The 22,920-nt window shown below is 41.7% G+C and overlaps 2 protein-coding genes across 5 annotated transcripts in view; one reads left to right on the forward strand and one right to left on the reverse strand.

The window, feature by feature from the left end:
* The window catches only part of tpd52l1 (tpd52 like 1), a 24,079-nt gene extending 11,164 nt beyond the window's left edge, over positions 1–12,915 (forward strand). For 3 of the 4 annotated variants that reach the window (XM_083642610.1, XM_083642609.1, XM_083642607.1), the window contains 5 exons: positions 641–789; positions 2,625–2,726; positions 9,335–9,373; positions 10,755–10,815; positions 12,340–12,915. In XM_083642610.1, the coding sequence (XP_083498736.1) occupies positions 641–789; positions 2,625–2,726; positions 9,335–9,373; positions 10,755–10,815; positions 12,340–12,462 (474 nt within the window). In that variant the 3' untranslated portion in view covers positions 12,463–12,915. The remainder of the gene's footprint in view (positions 1–640; positions 790–2,624; positions 2,727–9,334; positions 9,374–10,754; positions 10,816–12,339) is intronic. The other variant, XM_083642608.1, reaches the window with a different exon arrangement.
* Positions 12,916–14,664: 1,749 nt separating this feature from the next.
* Positions 14,665–19,739, reverse strand: hddc2 (HD domain containing 2; the record flags this gene model as incomplete). The annotated part of the gene is made up of 6 exons (XM_083642611.1): positions 14,665–15,527; positions 15,699–15,837; positions 16,080–16,144; positions 16,975–17,081; positions 17,286–17,407; positions 19,668–19,739. The coding sequence occupies 6 exons, from the start codon at positions 19,737–19,739 to the stop codon at positions 15,358–15,360; spliced, it is 675 nt and encodes a 224-aa protein (XP_083498737.1). The 3' UTR covers positions 14,665–15,357.
* Positions 19,740–22,920: the final 3,181 nt, after the last annotated feature.

Below are 22,920 nucleotides of genomic sequence, written 5' to 3' on the forward strand. Positions count from 1 at the left end.
AAGTTAGCCATCTTTTTGTGATTGACCACACCCATTAATTTGCCACGCCCCCTTTTGGCCCATGGGCATGGACATGTAATCAGTTCTAAGTTGGCTCATGACCTACGTTTCTACAAAGTTTACTTTAGTGCAAATCCATTCATAACATTTGGAGAGATCCTGCCAACAAACAGACAGACAAACGGGGGTGAAAAGACATGACCTCCAGGCCAACTCTGTTGGCGGAGCTAACAGCTCAAATACATCTGGCCCCAGGGTGGCATCCATGTTGCCAAAGTCTCTGCAATGTTAATGACAAACTTCACCTTACAGACCTTCACTACATGATATGGCAACTGGCAAGGTTATGAGTGTCATGGTAGTGCTATAAATATGCTATATTTGATCGGTTACAGTTATTATATCGCCAATTTAACATGATTAATTTATATAATCTGTGTCACAAATATTGTCCTTGCATTACATGCTACACTCATCACATAATGTTAATACTAATAACTTTACCCATTGGTTTAGTCATCCAGATTGGTGATAGAAGACTTATCACTGGTACAAGATAATGTATGAAATCTAGCCATATTGTAAAGAAATAGGAAGTGTTGATAGTAGAGTCTCTGTCTGTCTCTCCATGTCTCTCCAGCTGGAGGAGGAGATCAGCACATTGAGGCAGGTTCTGGCCTCTAAAGAGAAGCAGCACTCGGACCTCAAACAGAAACTGGGCATCTCTCCACTGAGCGAGCTGAAGAGCAACTTCTCCAGAGGCTGGCAAGACATGCAGACCTCCACCGCGTAAGTTCAGCTCTGAGAGAGAGAGAGAGACAGACGGAGAGAAGGTGTATGTGACTGTGTGTGTGTGTGTGTGTGTGTGTGTGTGGTAAATAAATATCAGCAGCACCACCTGACAGTATGGCTTTTGTCTTTGATTGCTGTCAACAGAGATGGCCTTTATAAGAGTGTATGCATGCATACATGCTCTCTCTCTCTCTCTCTCTCACTCACTCACTCACTCACTCACTCACTCTCACTCTCACTCTCACTCTCACACACACACACACACACACACACACACAAACAGCCTCGAACCATAATAAGAGATACATCTAGGGAGACAGAGAGAGAGGTTAAGATCTTCATAGCCGACGCAGAATAAAACCATACAGTACTTCAAAACAAGTATCACAGATATCACAAACCCAATTACAAAGACATAACCCTCTGCACCCAGCAGCTGTGTGTGTGTGTGTGTGTGTGTGTGTGTGTGTGTGTGTGTGTGTGTGTGTGTGTGTGTGTGTGTGTGTGTGTGTGTGTGTGTGTGTGTGTGTGTGTGTGTGTGTGTGTGTGTGTGTGTGTGTGTGTGTGTGTGTGTGTGAGATTTGTTATCTTTGCAGTGCACACTGTAACAGACGTGCTAAACCAGATTAAAAACACATAAAGCAGCCAACAGGGCTGTTAGTGTCCTGAACACACAATCAGGTGTACCGGTACACATCCTTTTCACTCTTTGTGTTTGAACCTCACTTGATACAAATGATACTCAAGATAATCTCGAGTGTCTGTCAGTGAGCCTAGAGAACACTTTAATGTGAGAGGCAAGTTCATTTGCAAACAAAACTGAACGGTGTATCTTGCAAATAGCCTTTACTGATTAATTCAAAAGCTATTAACTAATTTGTAAAAGAAGATTCACATAAAACTCAAAACTTTTAAATTACTCAATAGTTCTAAATGTTAATAAAATAAAGCTATGAAAGAAAAATAAATGCAATAATTGTTTTGGACTCATACAATCATGAAGCCAAAAAAAAAAAAATCTATAAATAAATCTACACAAAAAAACAGGCTTCGGTGGCTCACTGGGCTGGGGCGGATGGCAAGTGCTTGCAATGTTGTGAGGTCAGAGTTCAAGTCCTACTGACGGGTGTGGTTACATGCCATAACCTCCTTCCGTCTCATGTTGCTTCACCTGTGTGCGGTCACGGTGCAGTCAGATAATAATCTAAAAACCAACAAACAAAAAACAAAAAAACACATCATTATTCGGGTGTAGAAGAAGTCACCTTTTAAATGTGCGCACGGCATCTAACAGTGAAATACTGCTGTAATGTTCCTTGAAACCCAGATAGGATCTGTTTGTCGACTTGATATAGGAAACAAAAGCTAATTTATTGATTGGATGGTCAGTTCTGTGCTCTTACCCAGAGAGAGGGAGGTAGAGAGATAGGGAGAGAGGGAGAGAGGGAGAGAGAGAAAGGGAAAGAGAGTAGCAGAGTAGCAAGGGGATCGTCTCTAGAGGCCTCCCTGGTTATCCAGTTACACCTTAACTTGGCGATCAGGTTACACACACACACACACACACACACACACACACACAATGAGCCAGTGTGACCACAGGGCACAGAGATCAGCTAATGCTGATGTCTGATTGGCTAAGAGGGTAGAGTGATCAGGTTGAAAAATCATTGGCTTAGAGACCAAATGGACTCGGCACTTAACCGATTGGTTAAGTGGCTATTACATATACATATTCTGACAGCACCTTCTCCTTGTGTGTGTGTGTGTGTGTGTGTGTGTGTGTGTGTGTGTGTGTGTGTGTCTGTGTGTGTGTCTGTGCGTGCGCGTGTCAGCTATAAGAAGACATCAGAGACGCTGTCCACCGCAGGACAGAAAACCACCGCAGCCTTTAGCACCCTGGGCACCGCCATCACCAGGAAGTTCGGAGACATGAGGTATGATGTCACATGACATGAGGTATGATGTCACATGTTGTAAAATCGCTGTCACTCACTGCAGGCTTAAAGGGATTACCTCACTTTGTAGAACATGTTCATCTATCAGCACAGACACACCTCCACAGGAGCTACTAGCTGTCATATTTACATATATAGCTGACATGGCGTGAGAGTAATGTCACTTTTGTGGCGCTGCAGCTGAGATGGTCAAATGAGGATTTACTGAGTACTGAGTCTAATTTAGAGAAGGAATTTATTTAGAGAAAGAAAGAAAATATTGGTTTCATTTCATCCTTTGCAATCCTGTGACATGTTGTTTGAACATTTGAAAAGCCAGCGCTTGAAATCAACCTATAAAGGCCAAGATTTAAAAAAGGTTTCACCGGATTACAAAGAATAGAAGTAGATTCCCCATAATGAACAGAGAGCACGCTTGTTTGTGATCTCATTGATCTTAAACTACAAACATTCATTGATTGTAAAGCTGAACATTAGGCTACTTCCCATTTATTATGCACATTTCCCCCGTGATGTCTTCCGTGGTAAATGGACTGTATTTATAGAGCGCATTTTATATAGTCTATCGACTACCCAAAGCACTTTTACATGAATACCTCACATTCACCCATTCACACACCGACGGCGTCGCAAAACTAGTGGCAAAACTACAACAGGCGATGCTAATACCAATGTCAACAAAATGACCTCGCCAATATTGATATGAAGTCATGCGAATAGATATACAATCACCTACTACATTTGGTTGCAATAACCGAGACAGGAGAAAAGCCTGGTAACAGTACATTTCCACGGCAGCTAATGTTGGAGATGGACTGCTCCTGACCTTCTCTAGAGGAGTGTGTGTGTGTGCTCATAAGGCCGCTCCTGACCTTCTCTAGAGGAGTGTGTGTGCTCATAAGGTGAAAATGCTCAACCAAATTTAAATATCACTTCAAGCTCATTTCATCTTCATCAATCATATTTTCACTTGTGCTTTGTGAGTGTCTGTCTGCATCGTCCTCTGTCTCTCTGTGGCTTGACTCAGTGTCTCTGAGAACGCCAGGTGAGCTTGGAAGGGTGCCAAACGTCCATCATAAAGCCATTTGCAGTCACATGACCCGTCCCACAGGGCTGCCACCACTAATGCATTTCCACACTCGCCCAAAGTCTGTCAGGCCTGACTTTCCAGACAAACCCCTCCCACGTCTCTCTTTCTCACACAGACACACACACACACACACACACACACACACACACACACACACACACACATTTTTAGTCGCACACACTAGGGATGTCACGATACTAGAATTTCTACTTCAAATGTTTTATTTTTCATTAACACATTCACTGCCAGCTGTTTTTTTTTTTTACTGTAGGTAGCTTCTGCCAGAGGGGTTTTTTGAGGATTTTGGCTCATCTTTCAAGACCTGAGGATTCTTTTCTGCTAAGATTTTGTGAACACAAAATATCTAAAAAGAACTAATAGAATGTGTGCTTTCTCTGTCTAAAAGAGTTAGTTTGTAGAGTTAGTAGTTATGTAGGCATTAGCACTTGAATACAGCATGGTTTCAGCGTCTGAAAATTTATTCTGAGATAAATGGCTTTTTGTGAAATTCGATAGAACAGTCACTTTAACCATTCATTTTTGACATCAGTAAGACGTCAGACATCTAAACAATAGTTTTGAACAGTAATTTCCTCCATAACAGCAGGAAACACCCCTCTCCTTCAAACTCCTCCCTCCGTGTGTGTTCTTCTTGGCTGCAGCGGGCGTGTCACAAGCTCATTTCTGTTGCTGCTGTAACCTCGCGTCACCAGGCTCACTGCTTTGCTGCTGCTCCTGTCTGCTGGCGGCCGCTCGGCAAGTCTGGATGGGCTCGCTCGTTTCTTGGAGTTTCGGTTGAGAGCTTTGATGAAGCTTTTGCGATTCTGGTCTTATTTATGCTGCGTGTTTCAAAGTGTGTTCCACCCGTAATCTATTATGCAAATTTGCAATCCCTCACCGCCAGCAATCAGCGTGACAGCGAAAGCGTTTTCGCCAATCCATTCTACAGTATGAGAATGGTTTCATCGCGCGTTCCCCTGCAGTTTTGGCTCTGCTTTTTCTAGTCTGGGAGAGCACTGTCGCCACTTAGTGGGTCGGTGGAATGGGTTGTACACGTTCGGTGGCTCCAATATTTATATAAGAGATGTAAAAGGGTTAGATGCACATCCCACCGTCAAAAAAAAAAATTCATTTTTTTGACGTATTAACACATTGACTGCCAGACGTTTTTTTTTGCTGTAGGTAGCTTCTGCCAAGCCGTTTTTTGAGGATTATGGCTCATTTTATAAGAGCCGAGGATTCGTTTCAGCTTGGAGTTTGTGAACATACAATATCTCAAAAGTACTAATAGAATGTGTACTTTCTCTGTCTAAAAGAGTTAGTTTGTAGAGTTAGTAGTTATGTAAGCATTAGCAGTTGAATACAGCATGGTTTTAGCGTGAAAAAGAATATTCAGAGATAAACGGCTTTTTGTGAAATTGGATGGAACGGTCACTTTAACCATTCATTTTTGGCTCTCTCTCTCTCTCTCTCCCTCCCCCTCTCGCTCTCTCTCTCTCTCTCCCTCCCTCTCGCTCTCCCTCCCTCTCTCTCTCTCTCTCTCTCTCTCTCTCTCTCTCTCTCCCTCCCTCTCGAGTTGCTTCAACTCCGCCCTCCGTGGGCGGACAAGCTTGTCACCAGTCAGTGCTTTGCTGCTCTCCTGTGCCTGCATGTCTGGGCCGCTGTTTGAGGAAGTCGGGATGGACTCGCTCGTTTGGAGTTTTGGTTGAGAGAAGCTTTTGCGATTCTGGTCATATTTATGCTGCGTGTTTCAAAGTGTGTTCCTCCACCTGTAATCTATCACCCGATCATAGTAGATCGGCTGAATCTATTATGTAAATTTGCAATCCCGCATCGCCAGCAATCAGCGCGAAAAGGAGAATGGCTGGGCTGAGAATGGCTTGACAAGTTAAAAAAATGCTTTCCTTTCTCTAGCCAGGAGAGCACTGTTGCCACTTAGTGGGTCGGTGGAATGGGTTGTAAACGTTCGGTGGCTCCAATAATTATATAAGAGATGTAAAAGGCTTAGATGCACAACCCACCGTCAAAAAAAAAAAATCGATGCCAAAAACGTGTAAACACGTTGTTGGCAGGGAACAGCTGGATTCTGAAAACGTGTTCATACGTTGTTGGCAGTGAATGTGTTAACACGTCATTGGCAGTCAACCGTTGGATTTTTTTTTACGTATTAACACGTCATTGGCAGTGAACGTGTTAAGAGAAAGTACTGCTGATATTGATACTGTTGCAAATTAGTAATGTATCCGTTTCAAATGTTTAGTATTGATACATATCGATACTATCGATACCTGTTACAAATGAGTATTGTATCATTTTTCTTTTATTATTGAGTTTTATCAATACTATCGATAGTTTTGACAACCCTAGCACACACACACACACACACACACACACTATCTTGCTCCCACCTCCCCCCCACATACACTAATTACACAGGTTACTCTGTGTCTCTCTCGTCATCTCTGTCTCACATGTCGAGTTTTGACTGTTGCTCGAGTCAGGTAAGGGGAGGTCGGGATGATGTAAGCCCACAGTAAGCTGCTTTCTCTGGGGCAAGAGGTCTGGATGAAGGCTAGGAGAGTCTCTCTCTCTCTCGCTCTCATTTGGACTGTTTGAGACAGAGCATAGAGAGTGTTTGTATCTCTGTGTCTCTTGTTTGCGTGAGCAGAGAAAGTGTGTGTCTGTTTGTGGTGTTCTGTGTGTGACAAGAACAAAGAGCATTTGTGTGTGTGTGTGTGTGTGTGTGTGTGAGAGAGAGAGAGACACTCAGTTTGCCACCGTTCCTGATCGAGAGATGACAGAGGGAGAGAGAGAATGTGGGCCTATGGAACCTTATGTGCGTTCTTGCTACATGATATTATGTTTTTGGAATAATGGATAACAGAAGAGAAACAATGCATTATTTTTCATATATTCCAGCATGTTTGGTCTAGAGTTACTGTACCCTCGGAGGTATGTTCGTGTGTGTGTGTGTGTGTGTGTGTGTGTGTGTGTGTGTGTGTGTGTGTGTGCATGCATGCACAAGTTTGTGTGCTGTATTCACACGTGCATGTTTGTTTTTTCCTGCTGTGTGTGGATATGGTGCATGTCAAAGTTTGCTCTTGCATATCTAGTATGTAAAACCTCAAGCCATTTAAATATTTCACACCATCCCCAAAATGATTTTATTTTGTAAGTGTAATTCCCAAAGAGTGCTAACGGGTCACATCTTTGATTGAAAAAATATGGAAAGTCATGTATTGTATTCATGGTTGTATCACTGAGCATGTTAACATATAGTGCATCAATATATTGTTAATAGTCTAGCATATTGTTTTTGTGGTGGCACAATGCAATATGATGTTTACCAAACAAGCTATGATCCTCATTATATGAAAGCCAAACAAATATATATATAATGTAAAATATACATGATAGGCTATGCACAGGTTATCCTGTAGCACCTTATGAGCTATCCCCAGTGCTGTGCACAAGTTATCCTGTAGCACCTTATGAGCTATCTCCAGTGCTCTGCACATATTATTAAACTCACTGATTCAGCCGTACTGAGCTTCCTATTATGCAACATACCATAGGACCCAACTGACACATGACCAGAAAAGCTGACTTTGCGACTATTTTTCCCACATCAAATCAGCCATGAAAATATCTAGTTTCCATAGTGTGGGAAAATCCAATTTTCTAAATCTAGCCTTTGGATAGAAGTCTCTGCATCCACTGTGAATTCTCTGTTTTGCTCTCTTTCAACTAACAACTAACCCTTTATTCTCAGCTCTGGAGCATAACAAGCAGTTGGTAAATTGGTTTGGGTTTTTGAGTGCGTGAACAGGATTGTGTTTTTGGTCTTTTGCACTTTTGCAATGTTTTACTTTAGTAGAACATTTTCATTTTGTTAGTATGCATGCACGTGTACGTGTGCATCCATGTGAGTTAAGGAACAGTGTGTCCATAGTGATATTGTACATTTGCTTCCAGGCTCCAAATTGAAATTGCAGTCAAAGATGTTACTCTTCTATCACATAATAGGATTCATGTAAAAAAAATTAGCATTAAAAATTTAAATGTTCTACCAAAGTGAAACATTGCCTTAAGGGTGTGACTGTGAAGCTGTCTAGGCCTAAGCTTATTTTCTTAATGTTTTCCATCTCCTCCATGCTGCTCCCTAAGGTCCAACTCCATAGGGTAAGAATCATCTAGATGACTGTGATAAATCACTTACTCCTCCTGCATGTGGAGTGTTTAGGCGGCAGTTAGACTGGAAGGTGCAATAGGAAAGCAGACTATAACGATTATTGCTGTGCTACTGTGGAGAACCCAGTCAGAATATTGCATTTCACATTGAATTTCAGCCAAGTTCCACCTCAAATGCATGGGTTACGTACATACTGCAAACCTTCCAACACAAGCAGAGTGCTGTTACACTCCAAAACCCATAGCTTCCATAGAAACAGGCTCTTCATCTATGATATAGGCCATTTACACCTGGCACTAACATGTGTTTTCTGTGATCAGATTGCAATCAGATAGTGCTTGACCACATTAACCTGATTTCATTTATGGCTGGTATTAAATATGTCTCCAGTGTCCACATTGAGATCCGATTGCGATCCGGTCAGGCAAGCTCCATAGCGTAGAGCAGGAGGAAAAACAACAGTGACTGTTGTTGTATGTGGATTGAGAGGACACATTGCATTCACACTTGTGTTCAATGTGGTCACAGTGTGTACCTGACCACCTCCGGAGGTGGTTTGACCGATCAGATCGCAATCCGTCCTCAATGTGTCTTGGGGGCTGTACTTTCAAGTGGTCAAGCACTATCCCATTGCAATCTGATCACAGAAAACGCATGTTAGTGCCAGGTGTAAATGGCCAGAAGTGACAGGAGTACCAAACGGGTTTGGCTGCAAATGTAGTCACTCTTTTGTGAACACTGTCTGTTAGAATGTCTGTTTCTTTAAATCTGTCCAGTCCTAGCATGCAGGAAGTCTAACTCAACAGAGCTCCGGTCAGCTGTCAGATCATCTGATAGCTCTAACTGGATGGTACAGTATGGAATGCAGCTGATTCCAATACTGCAGCCATATTGGCCTGCAGTACCCAAGTCAGGTCTTAGTTTTGCACTAGGTCTTATACCAACACAAAGATAATGTCAAAGAATCCTGTGAGAAACGCAGCGTGCTCTAGCTTCATAGATCTGTTGTCGCTGTAGTTGTTTGTGATCAGAAAAAAAAACATGGTTCGATCACAATCCTAAAGCTGAGCTGATACAGGGAGAGATTTAGTTTTTCAGTTATGTATGATCAGAGTTTCACGTTTAGTCCCCTCTCTCCATGCCCGCCTCTATCAGTTTGTCTTCTGGATATGTAACAAAATCAAAAGGACAGAAGTAAAAACAAACAATGCTTTCCTTGTTGCTTTGTGTGTGCCGTCTGTCTGTGGCATGTTTGTAACCTGTGCTAATCATTAACTCCTCTCTCACCACGCTCTCTATGGACAGCTACAATATCCGACACTCCATGAGCATGCCCACCATGAGGTAACCTGTGTGTGTGTGTGTGTGTGTGTGTGTGTGTCTGTAATGAGTGATTGAGATATGTCTGTGTCCATGTACCTGTGCTTCCTTGCTTTTCTGTGCTTTTTCAAATCTTGTTGAGATGTCTTTTTTTGTGTCATTAACACAGAATTCAGAATGCAATACATGTAAACGCACTCACTTTCAACACGGCACAAAACACTGCAGGGTTTTCACACATCATCATTGCAGAGATGTTTTATTGAGAGAGAGGAAGAACGCACACCGGTAGTGGAGAGGGTGCCGCCCACGGTGTGGGGAGACAAGTGTGAAGAAAGGAAGTCACACACTCGTAGCCACAATGCAAACATATTTTCTAATGATAAATATTATCCTATTATAAAACGGAGCATGTGGGCAATGTTTGTTCAGAGGCATTGTGACATTGACATCACTGATGATGTCATCAGTGATGTAGAAAAAAAAAAAAACTGAAATTGTGTTTCAAAGGCCAACATCTGAAAATAGAGTGGATCATATCAAAAAACTGCCTCAGAGACCAAAAAAGGCAGGAGCCTAAACTAGGGTCCTATCAGGACAGAAAATAGCCAAATAGAAAAGACATAGCAACTAGGCCTACTGCTAAGGGAAAAGACCAATCACTATTGTGGGGAAAGAAAAACATCCCTGGCCCTGACTGGACACCTAAAAAGGACATCAAAGGATAGACATTACTTCTCAAAAGTAGGTTTAGAATTTAAATATTAGATTTTTTTTTTCTTAAGAAAAGATTTATTAGGATCCCCCCCCCAAAAATCTGAGAGGAACCCCCCCCCCCTCCCTAATAAAATAAATATTTATCTAATTTGTTTCTAATATTTACATTCTAAAACTACTTCTGAGACGTAATGTCTATGTTTTGATCTCCTTTTTAGGTGTCCAGTCAGGGGACAGGGATGTACCCCCCTACCCCTAATTTAGGCTCCTACCTTTTTGGTATTTGAGAGTTTTTAGATGCATTATATGATCCACTATTTTCAGATGTGGGCCTTTGAAAATATGTCTGTTTTTTGGGCTGTATTGATATTTTCTTCACTCCACAAAGTGTTTTGTCATTTTTTGCATTGAGATTTCAACAAAGTCACAAGTGGAATTTGCACATCCAATAGGCCTAAAATGTAATAGTAAACCATAATGTAGCCTACCTTTAAACACATTTAATGTGCAGCACCTCCAAAAAGTCTACTTTCGGCAACAATTTTCTCATTGATGTGTGGATAATCTATCTTTATTTACAGATTTCACCAAAATCAATCCCTTTTTATTTGTTTTACTAATTTGTTCAATTATTTCTCCTCCCTCTCTCCCTTCATTCTCTTTCCACCATTTCTTTCTTTCTTTCTAGAAACTCTCCCAGCTTTAAGTCTTTTGAGGAGAAGGTTGAGGAAACAGTGACCACTATCAAGGTAGTGTGTGTGTGTGTGTGTGTGTGTGTGTGTGTGTGTGTGTGTGTGTGTGTGTGTGTGTCCAATACAGTAAGTGTCATCCATTATATTAGTATACAGTATAATTTTAGTTACAACATTAATTCCTTTTTCCTCTCAATGTTTTGAGAAAAGCATGCACACATAGCCAAGAACTGAACAAGTTCAACCAGCATTAACTTTATGAATACCTGTATTGACACCATAGAGTTGACTGCAACTTTGAGTAAATGGATGAGGACTCAAAATGACCCATAGAGGGAGACACTGGGTAGATTGTATTGTTTATACAACATTGCTGGCTCTGGACATCATAACAGGTCAGTGGAGCAGAGAGAACAAAGCACCATTAGTCCAGTCTGATTGGTGGCTTACACTCTGACCTACCATCATATTGCCTACTGGCTATTTATATTCACACTGACCCTGCTAGGGGAGATACACCACACTGATACAGTCTTAGCCATGGTAGCACAGCCCTGAGCCTGCTGCTATCCTGCATTATTTAGTATTACAGTAGTAGCCACAGTAAAAGATGCATATGGCTACAGAGTGGCCTAGTGGTATTAATTAGTTACTAGAAATGTACCCGGCATTGCCCGAGTTAAATAGGCACAAATCAATACAACTGTGCCTTTTGCTTGGCCGGAAATGATGGTGGTGTCCACTGTCCAGATGGTTTTCCAGGAGTACACTAGCCTGGGTAAACCCAGCCTCCACGTGACCTCTATGTGCTATCAGTCACAAAGAAACTTACGCTGCAGGCATAGCCTGTGATGTCACGTTGGTTTACACACAACATGCCTATGACTGTACCTGGGTCATAACCGGGGTGGGGGTCATTTTAGGGGCAAGGCCATCTGCCCTTCGGCATTGCAAAAAAAAAGGGCACAAGGCCACATGCCAGGGCACAAAGGCCATTGCTCTATTGACATCATGAAGAGCGATTTTTCTGAACTGTGTGTTAAAATGAGCCAATGACACATCCTTTGCATAAGGCAGCTACATTAAACCGAGATCACTGACGCGTTTAAAGTAACTGACAGTAACAGGCTGGTAGCAGGGCACTGCTGCCAAGGTGGCCTTAGGGATGTCAGGGCATCCCGGCTAGAGGGAGGGGCAACGGAGGCCATGGCCTCCGTGTAATTCCCACCCTGGTCATCATAACCCACCGCCATGCAAATTTTCAGCCCAATCCCACCTGGGTTGTGGGAGACGTTTTCCTGCCCTTTCAAATTCTGACATTTTAACCTGTAACTATAGCGATGTCTCTGTGATATACCAGCTCACGGGAATTTGCGCCAACTCAGGAAGTGTTCCAGACTGACTGAATCACCCACATATGTGGTGTTATAACCACGTGGCAAAAGAGAGCACAATGAAAAAGAAAGAGCGAAACATTGCTTGAGACAACACAACCCAGGGAAAAGGAGAAACTATGAAGTCTTGACTGTTTCTGTGATGACAGCACATCTTATTTTCACTGTGGTTTGTGTGTCTTACCAGACCAAAGTGGGGGGGACGGGACCTGGAGGAAGCTTTGAGGAAGTCCTCTCCTCAACAGCGAACGCCAGCTCTCAGGACACGCCCACTAACAACTTGACGGACACCTCTGAGAGGCCCTGCTAGAGCTGCATTCACACCGAGAGGCGGGACTCAACCAGGACCTAAAGGACCCGGTGCTTTGTCCCATCTATTGGCTGAATATAATAGATGACATTGTGATTTGATGATAAGTGTTAAAGATGCTTTTTGAGAACAAAAGCGTCAGTATAAAGAATGTGATAAAGTCTCCTTCAAATGCCTTGCTCGAATCGGTTTCCTCCTTTGACCCCAGCTGAGCGCCGCTTGGCTTAGCCCCTCTTATCACCAGCGTTGTAAGTCAACAGATCTGCTGTGAAAGCACCGCTGGCATTCCCCAAGCACAAAAGAGAAAGGTCACTCACTTCATATGAAGGTCACAGTGTCTGTTGCTATGGAAACAGACATGTTGTACTTGCTAATCGTTCAGTTCTTTACTCATTACAGTCTCAATCAATACAGGCTGAATCTGCTCCACTTGGCATCAAAACACATACCACTGTTACCTTTTATACAAAAAAACCCAATACAAAACTATCATTACAGGTTATCTCTAGAAATGTTATCGTGTTTGATTTACTGTATATATATACACATACATACATGCATACATACAGCCTATGGTACTTTTTCAACTAAGGCTCAATCCTGTACAGAAAAAAAGTAGAGAGTACATACCCCAAGTTGACATGAACCCAGAGTTCCTGCAATGGGGCTTATTTAGGGGATATTTGTGTTTTGTGTAAATGGCTGGTTTTACACCGAAACAGGAAATCAAGTGTTGCCTTTTGTTGCTGTACAGATCTGATTGTTTCATGGCTGTCTAAACCTGGTCTAAACAGAAAACACTCAGATGCTGTTACTGTAAGTTTCTCCTTGTTTGGAGAAATATGAGAAAATGAACTGTGGCACACACAAAAATATTTTGCTCCTGTGGAAATCCAGCCTCTGTCATATCAATACTACTTTGAATTTGGTCTTTAAAGAAATAATCATTGTTGAACTTCAATACCCAGTGTCTCCTGCTGACAATTAGAATGAGGGCTGCTGGGATTTGGAGTTTGTAGGGGAAAGAGAGGAGAGAAAGGTGTCGTATTTATACGTTATTTGAATGCTGGATCATACTCACTGCACTAAATCTACACAGACATTGATGGTTTGATCAAAGACTATAATTCATTCACACTACAGGACAAAATCCAGTCTTCTGCAAATGGCAATGAAAACACCATATATATGCCACATGCAGTGAAATATAGGCAGATATTTTTCTGTAAATGCCACCTTTGTGGTGCAGTTTAGATTTTCTTGTGGCTTCCTAAACGGGGGAAATCTCATGGAATCTGATTTTCCTTGTTTAGTCTATGAAGCATTTTCTGTTCCTGTGTAAATGTTTTCATTTAGCTGTTTTACAGACTAGGGCTGTCGTGTACTGGACACTATAACAACTGAGACATAAATGTAATGATAAAATACTTGTAATACAAGCCTCATGTATGTGATCCTGAAATCCAATGCACAGCTAGTATTTAGATGGACTGCAGCCACACAAGGTCAGAAGTTTTTAACTTTTCTTGGTGCAGAATGTAACTTTTTATTGCCGAGAGATTGCATTGAATGTTACTTTTTACAGTTTAGATGGATGCCAGAAAGGATTAAAAATCAGATGTTTTTGTGTGAATGCACTTTTGTTTTTTGCTTTTGAAACCTGGTCTTTCTGGCCACTGCAAAACTTCCACATCAGTTACCTGCTTTCAGTATTTAATCAATTATTTTCAATTTCTGTTTTCTCATTTTGTCTTTTGTGTTTAGTTTTTTCTTTTTTCTTTGCTGTAGTTTGAAAACATGCCTGAGTTAATTTCACTTTCAATTCAGTCAGTCCATGAAGTTGACTTTACACAATATTCAAACACTGATAGACCTGGAGAAGCATGAGCAGTTTGTTTTTTTATTGATTGGGTGGAAACTGAATTGATCTGTGCTGTTTAAGAAATACATTAAAACACTTCAGGAATTTGAGATTTTTTTTACTAAAATCCTGAAACGTTCATAAAACCCAAAGACAACTGTGGCATTCAAATAAAATAGCATTGTTTTATCGTTTTCCTGTATTATTACAACTATACCTTATAAATGCATTATAAATAACTATTTATGGCTGATGTATCAATATTAAAGATTGTTTGAAACCAATTCACACATTTCAAGGATCACTGTTATTACACTTTGGGACTTAGTGGCATTATTGAAGATTGTGGATGCTCCGGAAACAAAATTGAACATACTAAAAGAAAATGTCAAACTGAACAGAAATGCCAACCAGACATACAGTAAATGGAATTGTGTGCAAATGAAATTCGGTACTATGAAATGATATGTAACAATTCTGAAATACATTTGAACATTTTGCTTATTAACAGAACCAACAACCAGCGATTTGGTAAACATCTTGGCCTCCAGCTGTGCAAGTAAGTTGCTAAATTGAGAAGCATGTTGCAAGTAACTTATAATGTAATAACTGGTGGATGGTATAATAAAATGTCCCTCTCAATGGGTTGAAAAATATAATAATTTCCCATATAGTAAAATAACATTACAACTCAGGTGGAACAAAATAACGTATCTTCTTTCCTAGACAATGTTGTTATGACATCAACTAAAATAAAAAATACATTAGAGCCATTATACAAATAATGGCTGGTTAGTTAATGTAATAATGTAGCATTATAACATTATCTGGGGATTTATTTAGGCTTCGACCCATTTACAGAGACAGACTTTTTTGCGGTTGTTGACTTAAAAACGTTTGAGAACCCCAATTCTCCACAGCCTCCCATAACATGCTAGGTCATGTGATGTGTGTGTTCTGCGCACATAAGCGTTATTGTCCAGTATCTCTCTCCCTCAGAACAGGAGGTGTGTGTGTGTGTGTGTGTTTTACAGTCAGGAAGTGTGTGAGGGGCTGTGTGGCTCTGCTGCAGACTCTGCGCTCTGGTCATGTCTGGTCTGTGACTTCCCAGAATGCTTTGTTGCATCAGCGTTGGTCATGTGATCTCTCCTCTCTTCGTTCAGAGAGCTGATGAATTGCAGCACATCTGGGTGGTGGAAACGACCTAATAGGAATAACAATTTAAAAAAATACAGTGATGGCAGCTTACTTGGATCCAACCTATTGATTCGCTAATTGTGGTTTACATTTTGCTTGATGACTACACATACAGTGGACATACGTAGTGTTTACTGCGTTGAAGCCCTTATTTGGATATCGTAAACTATAGCCGTACCGTCGGTGGAGTCGAAGAACTCCTGCAGCCTTCCTGGCGTTCCCTCCAGCTGTTCGTACTCGTGAGCCTGCAGGATCATCTCCAGAAGGTCAAACTGCTTCACCAGCCTGGCCTCTGCACTGCTCTGGGTCTCATACTCCTAAAGATTACATACAGTACACAGATTAGATGGCCTCTGACCTGCTCTGGCACACACACACACACACACACACACACACACACACACACACACACACACACACACACACACACACACACACACACACACACACACACACACACACACACACACACACACACACACACACACACACACACACACACACACACACACACACACACACAGCTGAGATCTGGTAACTATTAGACAGACACACACACCTCCCACAGTCCATAAATCTCCTGTTTGAGTCCGTCCTGCAGAAGACCTGTTAGATGTCTCATGGCTTCCTGAAAGGAGAGGAGAGGATAAAGGAGAAAAGTCCTTGAAAGTGCACAACTCGATAGCCTCAACATGAGATGATGACGAGTGATACCGAGCCATTTTTGTCATGCCATACATGTATCTCAAAACCAATTGAAAAAGGCTTCAGCTTCACCGCGGGGAAACAGCGCCCTCTCTGCCGTGGCTATAGGATTTACACACACCCGAAGAGAGAGAAATTGAGAGAAATGTATTTATTTGCAGGATAAAAGCCCTTGAGATGTACCATCTGGTTTTCGAGGGGGTCCTGACAGAGAGAAATGACAGGCTCTGGCACGGCAAAAAAGGCTTGGTATTGAAAACGACACAATATTTATGGAAACAAACAGCCAGTCTTGACGCACATCAACCGTGGCTTTATGGCAAGTACTGTTTTTGCATGATTGCTACATGTATGGGAAAGTAGGGTCGATATAAATGGAGGCGTCAGTGAATATCAGGGGTATCCGTGTGTTGAAAGTCCAGATATTGGAATCATTCGTAGTCTTATGTTGAGGTAGCCGCGACACGCAACTCTAAATGGATTCTCCAATCCATTTAGAGTTGCGTGTCGCGGCTAATGTTGAGGCTAACCACCACGACTCGACTGACCTTCCCCCTCTCATGTGTGTGTTCCATCCTCACTATAATGCTAGTCTCAACGGCAGACCCATGACAGTTCTTACGCTGATACTCCACGTTACTGCATGCTGCAGATCTCTCTTGGAGCGCAGCGCTTCAACGTCATATTTGAGTCTGGGGAGAGACTATAATACAACAGACTGCTGTGTGTGTGTGTTATATGCGAGTCACTTGCCTCCTCTCGTCTGTGTTTCTCTGCTTTGCTGACATTGTCTGCCGGTGCGATGTCTCCCACAATGCACTCTGCCATGTCGTGAACCAGGGCGAGCTTTATACACCTAAATAGATAAGACATCTTCCTTGGTAACCCCACTTCTTTGCTCCAACATGACTCCTAGGTTTATATCTACAAATGGATTATTGCATCAGATCCAGTGTATATTGGTAAATATCCGTAACAGAAGTACAGTAGCTGTTGCTTGGAAATCGGATTATTGTAGTTGTGTTAATCCCCAACTCAATAAATGACCAAGCAGACTCACCTGTCCTTGTCCACCGTGGGGTCTGTGATGGTCAGAGACATCATGGCCATGCGGTACATGTGGTCTGAAACACTCTCGGGCTGCTTCACCTTCCTGTACACCCACCCTGTCCGCGGGACCCTCTGGAGGTCAAATCAAACACACTTAAAGTCATCAGTGAGAAAGAGAGGATAATGGGGTCATCCCTATGTTCCCCGGGTCCTATGTTCCCCGTTTTTAGGTTAGGTTAGGTTTGGCGTGGGGGCTGGGAGAGGTTAGTGAAAAACGGGGAACATAGCCAAGGTGTAGTAGCGCTAGTGAAATGTTTTGTGGAGCAGGAGTGAGCACCTTTCATGCCCTGTTGAGAAACCTGATGTATAGGTTTATCTGTCGTCTGAATATGTCTCAGAATATGCTCATTATGTTGCTGTCTCAGCCTAATCTCAGTGACACTAGATACCTGTCTTCCATCTGGAAACATTGGTACAGTGCCTTATTGTAGTATTGTTGTTTTGCTAGTGTTCTTATTGTGTTGTTTACCTTGTTTTACATGTATTGTGTGTTTTTTATTGGACCTTGTGTCTGACAATAAAGTGATGATGATGATGATGATAGAACCCGGGGAACATAGACATGATCCCAGGATAATGATGTTACATTACCCATAATTGGTAGTAGGTAGTATTATCAATTTTAAAATGTTATATATGGCATTATAGGCATTTAACTGACATTCATTCAAGTGACTTCCAATGACTGCAACAGTAGAATAAGCTCCAAAGTTTACATGAGCAATATTACAAACAACCAATAATGAGTCATATATGGCAATATTATACTAACGTTATATCTCTATGGAATCATAGGTCTTCCTTGCCTCACACTGTTTAGTAACTAAATTAGACGAACGTTTAGTGTGCCAGGCTGTCTCACACAGCCAGCTTGCCCCTTTCGGAACTGCTAACATAGCTTACGCTACTACGCAGTCCCTTGTTAGTACACCGCCGATGTAGCCACCACAGGTCGCTCCGTCTGCTAAATTTTTCAAACTACTCGATAAAGTTTTGCAAATGAAATTTCAAATGTACTTACGGAGCGAAAAGGGTTGTGTGAACCTCGGCGCATGATGTAGAAACAATAGCGCCACTAATAAACATGTTTAATCCCTCACTGAAACCCGGGTCTAATTTCTTCAAAATGAATCAGCTACAAACACTCGTCTTCTTCTGCGCTGCTGTCATGGGTGGTGCGCATTTAGCAACCATAGCGCTCGCTATCACTTCCGGCCCCTGGCGGCCGAAGTGGCACTTTTGTAGTTTTTTGTAACTGCAAAAACAACTTGACGGATACCTCTGAGAGGCCCTGCTAGAGCTGCATTCACACCGAGAGGCGGGACTCAACCAGGACCTAAAGGATCCGGCGCTTTGTCCCATCTATTGGCTGAATATAATAGATGACATTGTGATTTGATGATAAGTGTTAAAGATGCTTTTTGAGAACAAAAGCATCAGTATAAAGAATGTGATAAAGTCTCCTTCAAATGCCTTGCTCGAATCGGTTTCCTCCTTTGACCCCAGCTGAGCGCCGCTTGGCTTAGCCCCTCTTATCACCAGCGTTGTAAGTCAACAGATCTGCTGTGAAAGCACCGCTGGCATTCCCCAAGCACAAAAGAGAAAGGTCACTCACTTCATATGAAGGTCACAGTGTCTGTTGCTATGGAAACAGACATGTTGTACTTGCTAATCGTTCAGTTCTTCACTCATTACAGTCTCAATCAATACAGGCTGAATCTGCTCCACTTGGCATCAAAACACATACCACTGTTACCTTTTATACAAAAAAAACCCAATACAAAACTATCATTACAGGTTATCTCTAGAAATGTTATCGTGTTTGATTTATATATATACACATACATGCATACATACAGCCTATGGTACTTTTTCAACTAAAAAAAAAAAAAAATACAAAAGTGCCACTTCGGCCGCCAGGGGCCGGAAGTGATAGCGAGCGCTATGGTTGCTAAATGCGCACCACCCATGACAGCAGCGCAGAAGAAGACGAGTGTTTGTAGCTGATTCATTTTGAAGAAATTAGACCCGGGTTTCAGTGAGGGATTAAACATGTTTATTAGTGGCGCTATTGTTTCTACATCATGCGCCGAGGTTCACACAACCCTTTTCGCTCCGTAACTACATTTGAAATTTCATTTGCGAAACTTTATCGAGTAGTTTGAAAAATTTAGCAGACGGAGCGACCTGTGGTGGCTACATCGGCGGTGTACTAACAAGGGACTGCGTAGTAGCGTAAGCTATGTTAGCAGTTCCGAAAGGGGCAAACAGCCAGCCTTACTTCGGTAGGACTAATATCGCCCTTTATGTCGTCAAGTAGCAGAAGTCTTACTTTGAGCTGTCCGATAAGTTTCATAAATTGTAGCATATTTATCATGCCGGTTGTGTTCATGGAGGCAGCCATTGGTGTCTGTGTGTTGACCCGGTAGTGGAAAATCACGCCGGGGTCAGAATGAAGGCAAATAACTTTTATGGAAAGAACTGAAAGCTCCATATTGCCCCATTGCAACATCAGCGCCCAGCAGCCTCCGCCATTTTTTATTTTTGGAAGCGTGACAGCGCCAAAAGAACCTCGCACAGGCTCGCAGTGGTCAGCTGCGGTAGCGCGGGCCCCTATAATCAGCCTCTCTAAACAGTAACTCAACGGGAGAACACTCTAAATTTCGTGGATTCACATCTTTTCTGGGCGTACTGCAAATCTTGACTGAAGTGGTGTAGTGCAGGGATGTAAAACAACAACCATATTGTGGAAACTAAGCAAAATGTTTCGTTTTCTTTGTTTAGTTTTTTCAAGATAAATAGCTAATGCGGCTGTCGTCCACTCCGTCAGAAGTGTGTTGCCGTGGTTTTAACCTCGGGTCCTTTGCATTTACTATTTATCTTGAAAAAACTAAAAGAAAAAAAAGAAAAATTTTGCTTAGTTTCCACAATATGGTTGTTGTTTTACATCCCTGCACTACACCACTTCAATCAAGATTTGCAGTACGCCCAGAAAAGATGTGAATCCACGAAATTTAGAGTGTTCTCCCGTTGAGTTACTGTTTAGAGAGGCTGATTATAGGGGCCAGCGCTACCGCAGCTGACCACTGCGAGGCGCATTCTGTTTCCAAAAATGGCCGGAGTTTCGTCTCTTTCCTTCCATGCTCTTTGATGAAGGAGTCTTCTTCTTCTTCTTCTGTTTGGTTTTACGGCGGTTGGCATCCAAAATGTTGCATTACCGCCATCTACTGAACTAAACCTAAACTGATCTTAATTGAACTAAAATAAACAAAATAACCCCATATCCATATCCACCCAAAGTACTCAGATTCATAATTACTTTCCAGATGCAGACGCCTGAGTTTGCACAAATGCATCTCTCAGTATTTTATCTATCTCTGCTCCAGATACATCAACCACATCCAGAAATCTCTTTGCAGCTTCAACCACCATTTCAGTCCTCTCTGTCTTCCCAGTCATACTAGCAGCACAGTTTATCACCATGGCGATGAATGCCAGGAATCGCTTCTTGTCCATACAGATATTACTGTGACTTGCTCTTTCCTTTTCCGGCTCCCTTTGTACAATCACCCTGCCCTCGTTTCTTTCCCCTTTCCACCTTTTAACAGCCTCAGCATATGACGTCCCCTGTTCTTCTCTGATTTTATTTACCTCCCTTTCCTTCTTTCTTCGTGGACAATCCACAGAACCTGCATCATGATTCCCCTCACAATGCAAACACCTGAGCTGTTAATGAAGGAGTCTGATAGTGTAGTTGCCTGATAGAGCGATGTTGGATAGAGCCGCTAGGTGGGAGCATATGTGGAAGAGTAAAACAAGAACAGGAGGAGTTATTTACTTTTGGTTTTGAACTTGTTTTTTTAAACGTATGGAAATATATTTAACAACAAATACGGGTAGATTTTTGTGCGTGTAATCAAACCACTGAATCAAACCTATACACGATGACACTGATGGCACTCCAGATTTTTTTTTACTTCAATAATTTTAATTAGCCACATGATGGCGCCAAATGACAAATGCCCTCAAATAATTTATTTACCCGTGACCTCATAACATGCGCCGGAAGTAGTCAACGCGGGACTACATTGAAAAACGCAAACAAACCGTTGCTGTCGACATTGTGCAAAATTTGACAAGATGATGAAGGCACCCAGAAGTAAAGTAAAATCTATGATTAGAACGAGAACTAAAACGAAGAAATTGGGGTCGAAGACAGACACGCTGGTAGGTAACGAGTGGCTCAATTGGCCAATTGGGCAGGAGTCGCACGACCCACAAACTTGCACCTGTGTTAACGTTAGCTAAACCTAACATATTAAACTTTTATTATTGTCCCAATTAACTAATTTTCTCCCCATTTCGCCTCAGGTTGGACTGATAATGTTGATGTTTTTGAAGAAGCTGGCAGAGGAGGCGAGGACCAAAGCTTTCGAAGAGAAATCCGCAACGATCCGAGCAAAACATGTCAGAGCATCCGCTATGGTCGGTTGGGGGGTGTTGTGGAGTTTTCCGTTCTAAAAAGTTGTACTACTTTTCTCAAATACCACCACCTGTAAATAAACTATTGTTTGATGTCTTTGGCGTCACTACTAACCACTAACGGTAATCCCTTAACCTTAATTTAACGCTACATCAATTCACCCTAGTCAATTCACCCTAAGTCATGCAAAATGCCTTTGTTTAATAAACACCCCCTTAATGTTTGACTATTCTAATAGTTTCCATTACTCAAATAGCCTAACCCTGTGAACCAAGCACAAAAACCCATTAAAAGCCCCCTAATTACTAGTGTCTCTCAATGAATGAACCCACAAATAGATCAAGCCTTACTTTTCAAAGCCATGTTGTTTTTATCTGATAATGAATGGTTATGTAATGGATAAATCAAGGACATCAGGGATACAATTAAGGGGTTTGGTTCCAGGTTGAGACATTGCAGTGGCCAGAGGCTTGCTGCACAACATAGCATGTTTTAGGCATGACGTTTTGAGGCGTATGAGTCTATGAGATAGATAAAGGCTTCTTGGCCAAGAAGCACTAAGCAAACATTTCCTTTATAGTGGTTTTGATCCAGAATTAGTATTGGTGTAATGTAAAATAACCCTTTTCTAATGAATCAGTATGCTACTGTATAAAACTAATAGCTAATATATATAACACCAGTGTTTATATGAATGCCTTTTCTTCAAGTTTAAACAAGAAATATTGTCATTGTGCCTATTAGTATTATAATAATTATTAGTAGTAGCCTAATAAGTGTGCTTCGATTGTATTTATTTTACACATTCTGAGAACTATTTACTCTTGTAAAAAAAATTTTTTATCCCCCCTCCCCTCTTATCTACAGAAAATGCTGAAAGAATCAAGAGGATGAAGAGAGAGTATTTCATCTTAGTGCCATCATAATCATTATGGTCACTATTATGGATGACGACAGCAATATTGTTTCTTTTCTGTGAAAGTTTTGTGACTTCAAGTCTGAAAAAATATTTTATTTGTTTATTATTTATATTATATATTTTTTATTATCATTATTGCTTGCGCCAACAAAGGCCCTGTATTTTCCTGTCAAAAGAGTTGAT

The sequence above is a fragment of the Poromitra crassiceps genome, assembly GCF_964638095.1.
Source record: "Poromitra crassiceps genome assembly, chromosome: 9".
Lineage (NCBI taxonomy): Eukaryota > Metazoa > Chordata > Actinopteri > Beryciformes > Melamphaidae > Poromitra > Poromitra crassiceps.